Source organism: Malania oleifera, chromosome 1 (genome assembly GCF_029873635.1).
Source record: "Malania oleifera isolate guangnan ecotype guangnan chromosome 1, ASM2987363v1, whole genome shotgun sequence".
Classification (NCBI taxonomy): domain Eukaryota; kingdom Viridiplantae; phylum Streptophyta; class Magnoliopsida; order Santalales; family Ximeniaceae; genus Malania; species Malania oleifera.
In genome coordinates, this window is record NC_080417.1 from 12,233,483 (window position 1) to 12,251,245 (window position 17,763).

Below are 17,763 nucleotides of genomic sequence, written 5' to 3' on the forward strand. Positions count from 1 at the left end.
TTTGTATGGTGTCTGTGAATTCCAAGAGGTTGTTGTTCGCTGTGTACTTCAGATGTTCTACTGTATTGAGGTTGTTTGGTACTGTTAGAGCTGCATGTTGGTTTCTTAGGGATGTGTTTAAGTCTCTTGGAGCAGGGGCAGCATTTATACATTGATTTTATAGGGTTGTGGCAGTGCTATGTTCAGTTGTTTAAGTCTCTTGGAGCAGTGGCAGCTTTTATACATTGATTTTGTATAGTTGTGGCTGTGCTATGTCCAGTTGTTGGTGACTAGTTTGTGGTTGAATCAGCGGTTGACTTGTTTGTGTTTGGTTCGGTTGGTCTGAAAATTCACTTGTGGTTGTTTCAGACAGAAGTTCACTTTTTGGAACAAGAGCATTTTGTTCGCTGTGTATTTCTGATTTGCTGCTGTATTGAAGTTGTGTGTGTGTTGGGATGGCATCCTCAAATCCCAAAATTGTGTTTCCATCGTTAGGCATTTGTTCAAGTGAACATCGTACTATAGCTATCCTCAGGTCGGTAGCTGGGCTCCGGGACATTTACTACCACATCTACTATCGAACCGAACAGAGGAAGAGTATTCAAGATTCCTACAGTATCAAACATCCCAACAAGCATCTCATCACATTGCAACTTTTGCTCAGAAGGGTAATCCTACAGTTTGTATGTCATTTAGTATCACTCCCACTACTTGGATTATCGATTTTGCTGCTACTGACCATGTGACATGTGTAACCAACTTATTTTATGCCCTCAAATATCCTAAAATCTACCTCAAGTTACCCTTGCTGATGGGTCCACTACTACCGTTAAAGGGATAGGAATAGTAAATCCTACTCTTCATCTCTCTTTCTTCTATTTTATACATTCCTAAGTCCCCTTTCAATCTTATCTCAATTAGTAAGCTTACAAAGGCACTGAATTGCTCTGTAACCTTCTTTCCTGATTATGTGATTATTCAGGATTTGCAGACGAGGAAGACAATTGGTACAGGATCTGAGGCTCGTGGACTCTACTACTTTGAGTCGCTCTCTTCTCCCATTGCCTGCACAACTGTTGCTACGCTGCTTCAAATCCATTGTCGCTTTGGCCATCCATCCTTGGACAAATTAAAATAGCTAGTAACCTTGAGTTCTGTGTCTAGTCTTAAGTGCGAGTCTTGTTAGTAGGCGAAACATCATTGGGCTCCCTTTGCTTCTTGAGTCAAAAAATGACTAGACAGTCCTTTCATGCTTGTCAATTTTGATGTTTGGCGTCTAAGTTGTGTCATGTCGAAACTGGTACTTTGTTACATTTGTCGATGATTACACTAGGATGACTTGATTGTATTTACTCGTCCATTTTGATGTTTGGGGTCTGAGTTGTTTAATATCTTTTGGGCCTTTTGTTCTCAAATAAAGACATAGTTTGATAGGCCAGTCAAGATACTTTGTAGTGATAACACTAAGGAGTACTTTAGTACCCAATTCAGTACCTATATGACTAATTTTGGTATGATCCATCAGTCTTCTTGTGCTCACACTCCACAACAAAATGGAGTTGTATAATGGAAAACAAACATATTCTCGAAGTCACTCATACCCTATTGTATCATACGGATGCGCCCAACGTTTTTTAGAGTGATTTCGCACACACTGCTTGCTCTATCATTAATAAAATGCCATCCTTTGTTCTTGGTGGTAAAATCCCATATTCAGTTATCTTCCCTAAGGCTCCTTTGTTCTCCCTTCCTCCTTGTATATTTTGTCTTTTGTCCATCAATTAACTCCAGCAACGGATAAGTTTGATCCTTGTGCTATCAAATGCAATTTTCTAAGGTATTCCTATACTCAAAAATGGATTTCAATGTTATAACCCTACTTTATATCGATTCTTTGTCTTTGCTGATATCACCTTTTTTGAGTCTACACCATATTACCGTGATTCCTTGAGTTCTGTTGACCTTAATGAGTCCCTTCCTTTGCCTTGTCTTCTAGATCCTAACCTAATATCTGTCCTAATCCTCAAACATCTTCATCCAGTTTGAGTGCTCCTCGTCGCTTGGATCATCCCAATTTGCAGGTATACACATGGTGACTTAAGGGAGGAGAGCCTCCTCTAGCTTCCACTTCTACACCTTTAGTTCCCTTATAAGATGATCATATTTCCTAAGATGTTGATCCACCCATAGCTGTTCCAAAAGGTAAATGTAGTTGTACCCAACATAAAATCTCTAATTTTGTTTGTTATGATTTCTTGTCACCCTTATATCATTGTTTTGTTAGTGCTTTGTCTTCTGTTGTGCTACCAAAATCTATTTCTGAAGCCTTGTCCCATTTTTGGGTGGAGGAATGCAATGATAGAAGAGATGCGTGCTCTACTGTATAATGATACTTTGGACTTAGTTCGCTTTCTTCCTGATAAGTCTTTGGTTGGTTGTCGTTGGGTGTACACTATGAAGGTTAATCCAGATGGTTCCTTGGCTCGATTGAAGGCCCGCCTTGTTGCTAAGGGATATATACCCAAGTGTATGGCCTGGACTATTCATACATATTCTCCCCTATTGCCAAACTCGGCTCAGTACGCTTGTTTATCTCCTTAGCCACCACCTTTCATTGGCCTCTACATTAATTAGACTTGAAGAATTCTTTCCTACATGGTGATCTTCAGGAAGAGGTCTATATGGAGCAACCACTTGGGTTTGTTGCTCAGGGGGAGTCAAGCTTAGTATGTTAACTCAATAAGTCACTATATGGTTTAAAACAGTCTCCAAGGGCATGGTTTGGTTGCTTCTGTACTGTAATACTTGAGTTTGGCCTTCAACAGTGTGTAGTAGATCATTCTATATTTTATTGCCATACTCCATCCGGAAGGATTTTTCTTAAAGTGTATGTGGATGGTATTGTGATTACTGGTGATGATAATCAAGTAATTCAAAGCCTAAAGTATTTTCTGCAGACTAAGTTTTAGACAAAGGATTTGGGACCATTGAAGTACTTCTTAGGTATAGAAGTATTGAGATCTTGTATGGGAACTGTCTTGTATCAGAGGAAGTATGTTCGTGATTTTTTAGATGGGACGGGGTTGTCGGGATCCAAACCTAATGATACACTCATGGATCCCAATAGTAAGTTCCTGCTAGATATGGGTGATTTGTTGTCTAATCCAAGATGGTATCGGAGACTTGTTGGAAAGTTGAATTAACTTATAGTCACTCGACTAGATATTTTCTTCGCAACAAGTGTTGTGAGTTAGTTTCTCGATTCCCTGAGAACAATTCACGGGAATGTAGTAATTCACATTGTGAGATAGCTAAAAGGTGTACCAGGGAGAGGTCTCTTATATTAGGATTGGGGCCACACTCATATTCAAGGATATACAGATGCAAATTAGGTTGGGTCGTCTTTTGACCAAAGATCCACAAATGGCTACTGTATCTTAGTCGGTGGTAATTCAATGTCCTGGAAAAGTAAGAAACACACTGTGGGGGCCAGGTCAAGTGCTGAGTTAGAGTTAGGTTTTCCATATTCTTAGCCTATGGAGTTAATGTGTGATAATCGAGCTGCTATTCATATTGCCTTCAACCTAATCTTCCTTGAGCAGACAAGGCACATTGAAGTTGATTGCCACTTTATTCAGGAGAAACTTGTATAGAAGCTCATTACAACCACTTATCTGAAGTTTGAGTTTCAGTTTGCTGATTTATTCACTAAAGCCTTGGGAGGTGCTCATGTGATATTCATTTGTAACAAGCTAGGAGCACATGAAATATATGCTCCAGCTTGTGGGGGAGTGTTAGTGGTTATTTAGTCATTTGACATTATTATTATGTGTTAGAGTTATGTCACTAAGTGTGAGTTAGTAAGGGTATTATGGCTAGTGGTATTGTACTTGACATAAATTATAAATAGAGAGAGAGAGACCTATCATTGACGTAAGGTCTTCCATTTTTCCCAATTATTCAACAAAAAACATTTTAAAATCGTAACGTTATTATCAATTTTGGTCAAGATGAAGTAATTTTTAGTAGCTTTGGGGTAGAGAAGGATTGTAGCCTTGAATTGGACAATTATGGTAGCCTTAAAAAAAATTCTATCCTACTTATGAATCATTTAATCTATGAAATTAGCAGTCAATCAATAGAAAAATTGATTAGGATGAAATGTTAATTTGTGATAATTTCTGAATCTTTGTGCCAATAATCCTATGGTTTTTAGTCATATAAATCTGATAAAAATATTAATATCAAATCTAGATCATAGAAATTTGATTTTGAGCAATCCATATGCATCAAATAGCCAGTAGCCTTTAGGCTTAATTCAATGACATTGATTAGTCCTACAATTGTTGTATATAGAATCATAGATTAATGGCACCAAATTGTTGTATATATAAATTTGGTTGAACTAAGATAAAAATCCTCCCATAATCAAAGCTGTTTGCTTGAGTTTTGACCAACTAACAAACCCTACTATTTTCACATGGATACTTCTATAAAGGAGTGGTGTTTGTGTTGATACATGTTGGATACCGGAAGTCCTTGGACAAAAGCACTTTATTTTTATTTTTATTTTAACAAAATGCACTTCTTAGACACTTTCTGGACGCTTCTTGATCTCTATTTGACATGTCACTGTCACATGTTACTAATACAAGTATGACATATTAGGATTTTTGTTTTATTTAATTCATGAAAAGGACCACCATATTGTCTATTTAAAAACTGTAACATGGCTACATTTATTATAGAAAGAATTCATATATTGAAAAAACTTCTATAAGAAGAGAAAGGAAGAGAAAGAAGTAATACTTTAAATGTTGTTTCTTTTATATGGTGTTATACAAATGGTAAAACATGTAATATATTGGTATATTTATTTATTGTTTTGACTCACTTCATTGTGTCTGAACTTTTTTAGACTTGTTGAGTTGCTGAGTGTGAGTTGTGTAGCATATTGTGATTGTTTATGCCCATGCAACTTACGTCCATAGTATAAATTGGTGTACTTTTGGCAATTATCAATGAAACACTCATCCTTATCCATGTTCTAGGCCCAATGGACAGTTATACAGTGGTCAGTCTTTATTTAATGAGTGAATGCGCATGGTAAAACTACAAAGCTATCATGGCTTTCTATGGAGAACTCATCTTATAGTAATTATTGGTATTTGACTTGCTGTGAAGTGTATGTTTGCTACTTTCATAGTTTCATCCAAGGTTTTAAATTTCAACTTCGATTATAATTCCAGGGCGTCAAAAGTATGGAAATTTTGATGTTGATTTTGATTTCTGTTTCAATTTTAAATAGTGATGGAAATAATAGTAAGGCATGTGATTTTTTAATGTAATCATAAGAACCACATGAAACATATTCATATCTACTTAAGGTAAATAAAACTTAAAAGTCAGTTAAATTTTAGTTGTTACACAAGTACATCCAACATTGACTCTGCGGTTGGTGTTCTTTATGGTTACTGTCATTATTTGTCCTGTTTTAAAGTAGTAATGCTGTATATTCTTATCACATTTCTGCATTTACCAGCATCGTATGGCAGGATTAGCTGCTATTGAGATTGCACAAAGGGTCTCAAAGGCTTGGCGTTCTCTGCAAGCAGACTGGAAATATTCAAATAAAAGCACATCAAAGTATGGAAAGAAAGCCCGGAGAAAGGAGAAAATCATTATGCTCAGCCAGAATAGAGGTGGTGCCTGTTGTAGTACTAGCAGTTCCTCAGAGACGTCAACTTCCTATGGTGTCACAGAAGACAGATCATCTGGCCGTTCCTTTATGTCATGGCAAGATGTTTATTCAATAGCTGTTAAATGGAGACAGATATCTGAACCTTGTGACCCAGTTGTGTGGGTTAACAGGTTAAGGTAATCAATTTTAAGTCATTTCTGCTAGCATAAAGACTTGAAGGGTGTTTATGTCAGTGTTGTTATTTGTGTTCTGCAAACATATCTTTTTTTTTGTTCTTTTGTTGTTTGGTTTGGGGTTTAACATTTGTAGTTTCCTTCATAATTTCATTTATTGTCTTGTATCATTTCTAACCTATAATACATTTTTTCTATTATTTTTAAAATCCCTAATTAGATATGCTAATTTTTGTTTGTTAAATGTCTATTTGGTCATCAGATGTTTTTGAGTTCATATCTGACCTGAAAATCAATCATTTAAAAAATTATTAGCTAGACCATAAATCACCATTTTGGACATTATTCCCATTTATATAATATAAATTGTTCAACTAAACGCAACAAATCCTTTGTCAAGTCTAGTTTCCCACTGGATGATGTTAAATTTAAAAGGAGATCAATAAGGATTTGAAGCTCCACTCTCTTTTTGTTTTTTTGTTTTTTTTTTTTTCCCAAATTTTAAATTAGGAAAAAGGGCATGGTGTGGGGACATACTTGCCCAGTCTTGAGAGCTTTAATTTACAGAAATCTTTTTTGTCTTTATCTTAGCTTTTGTCTTCGATTTTTGTGGATGGACTTCTTATTCTCTATCTTGTGTATTCTTTCTTTTATCATAATAGAATCTTTCCTTTCTTATATAAAAAAATGGCAGGAAAGGCTGTGTACACCATTTTTTTTTTTTTTTTTTCTGATCAGCAAAGAGAAATTATATTAAAAGGGGCATCAAGGGGATGCCACCCAAGTACAGAAAAAACAATGAGAAAGAAACATCCCTTACTAAAAAGTAGCAAGAAAATCAAAGACTACAAAGGAGTCTCTTTCAACCAACTAAAATGCCAGCTAGAGATGATAGCAACACAATGGTCGATGACTGCCTTATGAATAGGAGAGATCATTCCTTCAAAGGCTCTTTATTCCTTTTTCTCCATACCACCCATAAAATAGCAAGGGGACAAGGAAGCGAGATTTTCTTCCTTATTTGATCTGATCCTTTTCCACGCGACAGTTCACCTCCCTCTGTGGCTGCAGTGACCTGCTTCTGATTTATAAAGGATATGGCTAAGCTCCACAACTTCTTGGTCCACATGAACATGCAGAAGGATGTGATCTACTGATTCCACCTGCTCCAAACATATAAAACATGTATTGACAATAAAAAAACCTATTTTTTTCTGAAGTTTGTCTATAGTAAGGATTTTTCCAAAAGTAGCTTCCACATGTGAAAAGGCAACCTTTGTAGGGGCTATCGTTTTCCAAATCAGATTCCAAGGGAAGTTATTGCCGCTCCCAGCTAGGGAACTAAGGTGTTTGTAGAAAGAGCTGACAGTGAAATCCCAATCTTTCCTCAAAACCCAGTTTTGCTCATAGGAATTGGCCTGACAATGAGACCTATAAAGTGCTGAAAAAATCTGTAAGAGTATCAGGTTCCCATTCAAAAGATTTTCTGTTCAAAGGAATATCCCAAACAATCCCCTGACTTGTGAACTCCATGTGTTGTCTAACAAGGGCATCTTTGTTGCTTGCAAGTCTGAAGATGTAAGGGAGAGAGGAGTTGAGTTGGGAATTACCGCACCAAAAATCATGCTAGAAGAGCACATCACCTCCGTTCCCCACATGGGAATAGATGAGAGGGAAGAAATTAACCCATCCCCTTCTGATTTATCTCCGAACACCTGTACCATGAGCTTGCTTTGAAACTTTTGTGGTCCAACCATTATGATGGAGACCATAAATACAGCAATGACATCCCTCCAGAGGTGATTTTTCAGAGTCATGAATCTCCAAGGCCAATTCGCCAAAAGGGCCTAATGAGGGATCTGAGGCCTAGCCCGCCCTTTTGTAAAGGTTGTTTAATCACTCCCCATTTAACAAGATGATATTTGAAACCCATTTTCCCTAAAGGAATCTTCTGTGGATACCCTCCAATCTCTTGAAAACTGCACTAGGGATAGGGAAAAGAGACACGAAGTAAACCAGCAGATTGGACAGAGTACTTTTCATGAGAGTGAGTTTGCCACTTTTTGACAAAAAGTTCCTTTTCCAACCAGTGACTTTCTTTTCAAACCTGTCGAAAATGGGATCCCAAATACTGTTATCCTTAAACTTTGCTCCCAAAGGGAGGCCGAGATAGGTAATAGGGAAGGCACTAAGTCTACAACCAAGGATACTTGCAAGCAAAGGACCACAATTGCAAGGCTCCATTGGAATGATATGGCACCTGATATTTCATATGAACCTTTTAAACTGGGTTTTGCACTTTGCACCTTTTTATACTTCCATTACGAGATTACCGTGCATGATGTAATGACAAAAGTTCATGTTTACCACATTTCCTCACCTTTTTTCCTTCTAACTAATTAAAAGAAATTTTTTTTTTTTCTCAGCAAGCTCCCTTGACCATCATCTGCAGTTATGTCCATTGTGCTGTATTTCTAGTAATATACAATCATTATACCAAAATATTGTAATATAATATAATTTTTATTTTTTTAGCTGACCCAGATCTGAATTTACCCCTCATACTATTAGAAAAACCTAAGCGCCTCTTGTCACCTTTTTTATGTCCTGAAATTGCAAAATATGAATTTTATCAACATTGTTTTTATAATTTTTATATGGTATCATGAATAATTAGAAATTAGAAATCCTGAGTTTTCTTGTGTTGGTTTGTTGTATGATTTTGAATTTATTTGCTCTGCTCTTCAGTGAAGAGTTCAATTCTGGATTTGGATCTCACACGCCAATGATTCTTGGACAAGCAAAAGTTGTTCGCTACTTTCCAAACTATCAGAGGTAAAAAAAAAAAAAAATACTGGCTGTGTTTTGAAACAAAAACATCTGAAACAATGCTCATAATCTTTAATGTTGCAGAACATTACATGTTGCTAAAATTGTCATGAAGGAAAAGATGCGTGTGTACAACAAGGAAGATAAAATTATTGATCTATCCCAAGATGGGAAGATACAAGACGTGAGTTATATTTTCAGTTTTGATGCAATATTTATCACATTGTTGTTTTTTGTACCATGGAAGAGCTTCTTTCTGTACCTGCTTCTCCACTAAGTTCCCAAATAATGGTAATAGAATTGTAACATAATCTTGTTTCTCTAAGGGTGATTTGTACTAATAAAGTTGGATTTTTTTTTTTTTTTTTAATTTTACCACCTATCAATCGGCTGTCATGGGAAAACTTTTTAAACTGTGATGTAGCATGGGGTAGCGGATAATTGGATGGATCATTTTGATCCAACTAGAGAATATGGGATTGTTGGGTCCTGAACCCAAATATGTTTAGTTTAATTAGTAGTAACTAGAAAGGTTTAAGTTAATAGATATGTCTTTACTCTTTAGCGCTTGGTTTGTAATGTCTTGTATTTGAGTCTTTCCTATAAATTAGTATGTGGAAATCATGTAAAACAGTGAATTTGAATCTGAGAAGCTAAGGTTTGTTTGCCTTGTATCTTCTTCTTCGTCTAATCCTCTGTCTTCTTCACCCCTGGAAAGCCCCCTCCCCAAAATTCCATCACCGTCCGACCATTTGTGTGGTCCCTCATGCCCAGTGACTGAATATCCTTCCATCGCCACTTAAAATTCTCAAATTCCTTGAATTTCCTTGTTGTGCCACTGTCACTACCATTGAAATCACCACTCTCTGATCTACCTTTTGCTTGAAATTTCATCTACAGATGCTGGTGGCTTACATGCTTCATCTGCCAGCAGCACTAGTGTGGAAGAATTTCCACTGTGTTCTGCTATTTCCAGAATTGTAAAATAAGTATTCCTGCCACAAAATATTGCTTTTATGTGCGATATTTTGAATTTGTCCAGTGGAATCTTGTTACTGTTCTGATCACATTGAAATCAATTGCCCCTCCCAGCTGCAAGCGTCAGGTTCTGTTATTTGTTTTGTGAGTTGTCTGCAATAATTTCTTTAATTTTTGCAGGACATTATAGATTAAAGGTGAATTTGAAGATATTGACGAAAAAATATGAGAAGTTGTGAGAAAATTTGGATGAATAGATTGAGATTAGTATAAGTTGTACTTAACGTCTTTGCTGAGATACAACTGCAGGTTGAAAAAAAAAAAAAAGAAGAATCAGCCACTGGGTGACTAATGTTGAATTTTAGAACAGGTAGAATTATTTTCTATTATGGTGCAAAATTCGGAAAATGCTAAGGTGACGCTACTAATGTTTTGCATAGGCTAGCAACTAAAGTAGCAAGCCTTAAGATGCAGCCAATTGATTGTCCTACCAAACCAGAAAGTGGCGCAACTGCTGTTGTTGCCTACACTTTTGTGTTGCGTAAGTCTGAAATAATCATTTGAATAGGGAAATTCAATTGCAAGTTCTGGATTTTAATGGTAATGGTTCTCTTGATGAATGATGATTTGGTGTATTCTTTGAAGAACTATTTTCAATGGTATGACATGAATAAAGCTCAAAATTGTATTTGGTTGAATCAAAATTGAATGGATCATCTCAAATTTGATGTCTTAAACAAATGATCTTTGGAAGGAGAATATATGGTGAGCTTAAAATATGGAATGAGATGAGCAACCCATGCAGGAACAATTCGTACCTCCCAATTACCAGCAACATGTTCATCTACAAATTTTTGATTTGAAGCAATAATACAAGGCAGTGGCTTGTTGCACTTGTTGATTCAATCATTTGGCTACTTATCTCAGCAAAATGGAAAGCAGATGTGATGATTGCTTTGTATGGGTAAGGGTTGAAGCCAACAACTGCCTCCAAGCTTGCTGCATGTCATCTTGTTATGGGATGCATTGTGAGTTTCCTCTTAGATAGAGGAGGATATGCGGCATACTTCTCCAAGGGCTACATTAACCTTTCGGTTTGAGGAGACTATCAGTGGAGTTGTGCATGAGAAGTCAATTAAACAGTTGGGTCCAGGAATTCAAACTACTTCCCCTTGCAAGATTCTAGAGCACTGGGGAATAGCTTCTAAGCTCCAATCAACAAGTAAGTGCTTCAAATATCTTAATTTTAGGCATCAAGCTACAAAATGTCCTAACCAAGTAATGGCAATTGCAGAAAAAGAAGATGATGATGCTACCCTGGTAATTGAAGCTAAGCATAAGTCCCAAGTGACTTAGATGAAGATCATGTTAAGAATGTCTAGTGAACTAGAACAACCTAATGATAACATAGGTCTCTTCTTTACTTATAATATGTGTCATGTACATCACAGTGACCATCGTACCCTTACTAGCTCATGCTTGCTAAAACACAGCTGTAGTACTAAATGACATTGAATAATTGATAAATGGATTTAATGAGCAACCTCCACACCACCCCCCCCCGGCGGGCAAAAAAAAAAAAAAAAAAAAGCTTTATATCAGCTGGATGCATTCAGATTTTGCATGAGTGGTTATAATGAACTGATGAACTAGTTTATCTTGAACAAGGTGACAATCAACTTGAGTGTGTTGATGGAAGCTGGGATCGGAGGCAATATGAATAGCAACTTGATTATTTCATATCAGCTTCATAGGCTAGGAATATGAAAAACTAAACCATTTCACATGCACTTTGGCCATAGCCCTATATTTTGACTAAACCGATTTGCTCACATCAGTTTGTTTCTTACTCTTCTAGGATACTAGGTTACCACCAATAATAAGTACACATTGTCCGATTGTGGATTTTCTTGTAGATGGTAATCCATCCCAACCTGCATCTGTATAACCTTGAACATGAGTGTGACCCCAATCTTGATACAAGAGGCCTTTTCCTAGGTGCACCTTGAGAGTGAAAGATAGGAATGACGACATCCTAGTGACTTGTTTGAGGATCAAGGAACTGGATTAGAATATTTTATTATGGAACATACATATGGTTGAGTGACTGTGAGCTAGTTTAAATTCGCAACCAATCTTCAATGTTGTATTGAGGCAACCAGAAAATCTCTTATGTTTGGCAGTAATTTTCCATTAGGATTTATAGGTGTATCAATGGGTTTTGATTCGACTCTTCTGAAAGATATGGAACGTACTTCCTCCGTGACTGAGCAGTCCTATGCGAGATTCTATTCATAAGATGTATTTCAACTGCCCCAAATCTTTAGTCTAAGACTTTGTGTGCAAAAGATGCTTTAGGCTTTGGATATCCTTGTCATCATTGCGAGGAATCACAATATTATCCACATAAACAGCCAACAAAATCCTACAGGTAATAGTATTGCGATAGAATACAAAGTGGTCTACTAGCTACCACAGGCAGGCACTACACAGACCAAACTCAAGCACTATAGCATTGAACTTGCCAAACCATTTTCTAAGTGATTGTTTTAGATCATTCATATAAGGATGATGATGCCCAACGGTTGACTCCCCATATAGGCATCCTTTTGAAGATCACCATACAAGAAGACATTCTTTGCATCTAATTGATGCAATGATGGGAAATGGCTAGGATGAACATTCAAACTGGGGAAAATTTGGCAACAAGGAAGAATGTATCAGAATAGTCCAAACTATACATGTGAGTATTTCCCTTGGCAACAAGATGAGCCTTCATACTAATCACTGAATGATGACAATCATAGTATGCAGTATGCACCCAACGACAACTGACCATAGTCTCATCAACATGAGGAGGTTCTAGCTCCCAGGTTTTATTATCTTGTAATGCACGCATCTTTTCAGCTATTGCAGTCCTCCACCCAAAATGGGATGCCGCCAAAACAATAATATTCAAGTGACTGCTGACTAGAAATCATAACAAATGAACTTAGAGATTGGGTCTTGGTTGCACATGCATTTACCTTTTCGGATAGCAACAGGAAGATCAACATAATGGGAAGCTGCATTAGACAAAGAAACCAAAGGTGTAAAAGTAGGATGATCCATGCAACTAGAAGGACTCAAATTAGATCCAAATGTATCAAAATATGGAATGATAGATAGTGGTAGGGACTCTTCAAGATCAATAAGGCTGAAGGAATCTAAACTTTTGTGTAGACTGTAAGAAGTTAACATTTGTAAAAAGAGAGAAGTGATGTAAGGTGGGACTATAAGAGTGGTATCTCTTTTGAGTAAAAGATTAGTTTAGAAAAATACATTTGATAGCTTGAGGATCCAACTTTTTCACTCCAAGAGCTAACTAGTGGACAAAGGACTCATCTAAATATGTGAGTAGGTATTGAGAATAATGGAGCATTTGGGAAGAGAATAGATTAAGATATTTTACCACCAAGAACACATGATGACATTTTGTTGATGAGAGAGCAGGCAATAAGCATGACATCACTTTAAAACATCTTGCAGACCTTCATCTAATATAGTAGGGTACAAGTATCTTAAAAGAAATGTCTATCCAGCCCCATTTTGTTGTGGAGTGAGCACAAGGTAACTAGTGAATCATGCCAGCTCTGTTCATATAGGTAATGAATTGGGTATTGAAGTACTCCTTAGCATTATCACTACAAAGCCTCTTGACATGTAAATCCGCAGGGAGTTTTATTTCATAACAAAAGGCCCAAAAGATATTAATCATAATATGAAAGGAAACCACGATTTATATAGGCAAGAGTCATAAATACAAAAGGCATCCATAGATCAACAGATGCATCAAAATCAAGCATGACAATGCACAACAGTGGAAGGGTTTTCTTATGTTATGCAATCACCCTGTGACACTTGGCCTTTGTAAGTTTGCGTTTACTTGAGTCACTGCTTAAAATATCAACTAGGGAGTCTTGTTAGAAGACTTAACTAATTTTTCTTATTATACTGTTTGAAATGAATTACAGCTACTACTTTAGGACCTTATGTATAAAACATGAATTCATTTCTTTATATGGATGTTCATCAAAACATAAAATCTCTTATATATTTTTGCTTTGCCTGGTTGCTAAAATTTCATTTATAGAAACCATTTATAGCAATGATAAAAATTTTCCAGAGGCAAGAAGCGTGGACCACTGAATATTGTAGTCCAACTGATAGGAAATATGACTTTGAATTATCTTGTGGAGGTTTAAAAATAATTCAAGAATTGATAATGAATGATGTATGTATGTGAACCAGTGTCTGGGCTGATTGAGTTGACATGATTTTCTGCATCTAGTGAAATTGGATCACATTTTGAAGCGCACACAAACAATAGAAAACAGAAATTTGGAGCTTTAAAAGAAGAACATGGACCCATTGCCCTCTTAACAAGGCCATAGTGATGTAGATGAAGAGGGTGTTTCATATGCATTTTATATGTTCGTCTAGCATGGTCAAGGGTGGCTTTTTTTCCTGTGTTAATGCTTTTGATACTCCTGTCCTGCATGAGAAAACAAGGGAATATTAGCATCGTACATAATGCAGGGTTTTCAATGGTCCCATAAAGCTTTTGGGCTGCATTGTTTGGGCCCACTCTTCATTTTAATAGGTTAGCATGCTGCATGGAGCATTACAAGTGGTATTAGAATGGTGCATGGGCATTGCGCTTGTTACTCTAATCACTTCCCAGGTGGGGGGAGAACATGTGGCATGAAGGGACATTAACTTATGAAGTTTTAGACAGCAGAGTAGTGCACATTTATGTCCCTCATTAGATGTGTCTGGGTGATGCTGGGGCTCAGCTGTGATGTACTGGAGTAAGGATGTTTTGTATTTGGTGGGTTGGTAAGGAGAGAGGAGCTGTGATACTCCAGTGCCACATTATGAAAAGAGAGAATGACGGCCTTATGCACCTTTTTGGTGGCTTACCACTTGTAATTTGGCTTGCGCATTTTTGAATGCCCCCTTGTTCCTACCTATGGATGCTCGGGGCATTTCAATGCTGCCACCTTAAATTAGAAATGAAAAAGAAAAAGAGTACAGGGGGGAAGAATTTCATGGGATTTCTTACTCCTCAATCCCAATGTTAGCTTGAGTTGGGTTTTTTATGCGAACTGTATATTCAGATAATGTGCAAGTGACTTCTTTTTGTTTTGAACACAATAGGCTCTGTCCATGTGCTATGTACCTGATCCAAAACAGTTGCAAGTCATCATATAGATGTATGCTCATGCAAAGCTTTTGTTGCTCTTCTTTGATGACCTCAATTACAATTTTTAAAATGAGTTTCAGGACATTGGTTTGCAGCAACAAATGTGCAAAGCGTTCTTTTTCCCAGAAAATATTTATTATATATACTTCTGGCTGTTTCTTATTTTATCGATTGCCATTGTTGATAATTTATGTGTCTATAAATTAAAGAAGTTCTATTCATTTTATTTAATGTTTGAAATTAAATGCAGATAATGCTAGCAGACTCCTGCTCTGATCTTTACAGAATCATTGGTGAGGACTTCTGGTTGGCTACTTGGTGTAACAGTACAGCAGTTGAGGGGTAATAATGCCTATGGAGATTATTTTGGTGTTAAGATGCTTTATCATCATGCCTGCCCTATTAGCATCTTCTGATAAGTAGAAAAACTGTTAAAAATTGATATACAATTGTTGATCCACAACCTTATAGCTTAAGCTTTTAGGTAAAGTGATAATCTAATATGGTATCAAAGCTGGTTACTAGGAGGTCTTGGGTTCTAGTCTTGTTGCCCACATTTATTGTGTGGTGTTTTAAAAAAAGTATTGTATTCCCTGTAATGGGTGTCATCTACCATGTGCTGTCGGGCTGCATGTGTGGGATAAGTGTTAAAGTTTGATATACATTGTTGATCTAACAAAACCTTGATAGGGAAAAAATTAATATCCCGTCCATTGAAGATTTCTTGCACTTACCCTAATTTTTTTTCACTTGCGTCAGGAAGCAGCTTGAAGGGACAAGGATTACTCTAGTAAAACTGTAATTTATAAAACATCTTTGAGTTTGTATTTATCGGTTATTATTTTTTTCTTGCCTTTTTTTAATATCAAAATTTCCCATTTTTTATGCATATTTACTTACATGTTTATTTGAACCATCATCTAACTCTTCCAGGGGAGAATGTGGATTTGACTTCGCAATTACAACACCTTGTACACCTTCTAGATGGGATGATTTTGATGCAGAAATGACAATGGCATGGGAAGTATGTCCCTCTTGACCTCTAACTCAAGACAATTGCTCTTCCTTTTCATTTTGGCATTTAGATGTCTGCGAAGAACAGTTTCTTCATATAGTCTCCTTGTGGGCTTGCCCTATGACTGGGTCACTTGGTATTGCTTTCAAAAATAAAATTGACCACAGTTGGATTTCTCATGTTTTGGGTTTCCAAGGGGATTCATATTTCTTCCCTATTTCTACTTTTCATTTGTTTTTTAAATAAAAATCATTTCAAATGATTATCCCCTATTATGTTTCAAGAAAATGACCAAGTGGACCCTATCATAAAGAGCGAGTATAGGGAGACTTCGAGCAACTGCTCCTAGCAGTCCTCTTGGCATTTAATATGGTGCCAGAATGCAACTGATATAAATTGATGAAATGGTTTCCACTGTTGCATGGTCTTCCTTTTCCCTTGCGTGAAAATTTTTTTGTGCTACTTTCAAAATGGAATATGAGTTTAAGTCATGTGTTTTACCTTGAAATTTACACCTTTTGAAATTTTACTAGGTCATAGATTTCTTGGTTTAACTAGTTGTGTTTTGGGATGATGATTGATCCTCCTTGTTTTTGTTTTTTCTCAGTGATGTAATTTTTATGTTATTAAAAAAATGTCAAGCCAGATGGACTCCATTAAACTGGAAGTGGTAATAGAGAACTCTGTTTTTTATTATCGGTCACATTAAAATGTCATCTGTTAGGAACCATAATTTCAGGAAGAGAGGCGGTTTTAGTCTGACTAGATATTGGGTGCTTTCACTGTTGGTCAGTTTAAATATCATCTGTTAGGAACCATGACTTTCAGAAGACATGAGTAATGAATTTTAATCTTACAAACTTTTTGTTTTTCCCACGCTCAATTGCAACTGATGGGGCCATATTCTGCAATATGTAAGATCCAGCTTTATCCTTTAGACATGAAGTAATCTTCATTATGTGAATTGACTTTACGTGATAGGATTTGTACAAAATGAGTTCACTTGGATCCCAGATTAAACGTACTTTATATTTCCATGATTATATTGGAGAAACATAGACTGAGAACTTCATATTTCCATGATTATATTGGAGAAACATAGACTGAGAACTTCCAAATTATTCAAACTACGATAAGTCTTCACTTAAAGGAGGAATGAATAAAAATTGGTTGCTGTCAATAAACTTACAAGTATGATAGGATAATAATTTTCAAATAAAAATACATAAATAATTGAAATCAAGCTTGTAAATGTCAAGCCATCATTAATAGGCACCATATAATATTATATATAATGCTTGTAATTAATTTTTCTTCTTTAGACAACAACTCATTAGATTATTGCAAGAAAGTTCTTAAATTTCGATTTTGACTCAAATTTCGAAGCTCTCAAAATATGGAAATTTCGATAAAAATTTTGATTTCGATGTCAAATTCGATTTCGATTTGAAAAAATAACGGATATTAGTAGTAAAACATGGAATTCTTTGTGAAACTTTAAAAATGGTTAACAAACATAATAATGTAAGTTTAGGACTAATATATTACAAGTTAAATACATCTATGTTGTGTATGAGGTGGAAAAGTTGTAATATAGTATATGTATCAAACATATTTGTAAGAAAATGTGTATTAAACATATTCAGTTAATACAAATGAAATTAATAAATTATTTAAATTTATTAATTATACAAATAATGATAATATAGACACGAATGGTCAAATAAAATGTTGTTGTAAGTTTACTTTTTCATATAATTTCAAAAGCACTTGTAATAATCTTTTGTTTCGATAAAAATAAATAAAATAAATTAAGAGAGAAATTTTACTTCACTCCTAAATC

General features: G+C 36.0%; 1 protein-coding gene across 1 annotated transcript in view; it reads left to right on the plus strand.

Annotated features, from left to right (window-relative positions):
* LOC131155290 (suppressor of RPS4-RLD 1) overlaps positions 1–17,763 on the plus strand; it is a 94,469-nt gene that overhangs the window by 56,211 nt on the left and 20,495 nt on the right. The window contains exons 16-21 of the mRNA XM_058108327.1: positions 5,522–5,856; positions 8,602–8,688; positions 8,767–8,866; positions 15,156–15,247; positions 15,665–15,703; positions 15,839–15,929. Coding sequence (XP_057964310.1) covers positions 5,522–5,856; positions 8,602–8,688; positions 8,767–8,866; positions 15,156–15,247; positions 15,665–15,703; positions 15,839–15,929 — 744 coding nt within the window. The remainder of the gene's footprint in view (positions 1–5,521; positions 5,857–8,601; positions 8,689–8,766; positions 8,867–15,155; positions 15,248–15,664; positions 15,704–15,838; positions 15,930–17,763) is intronic.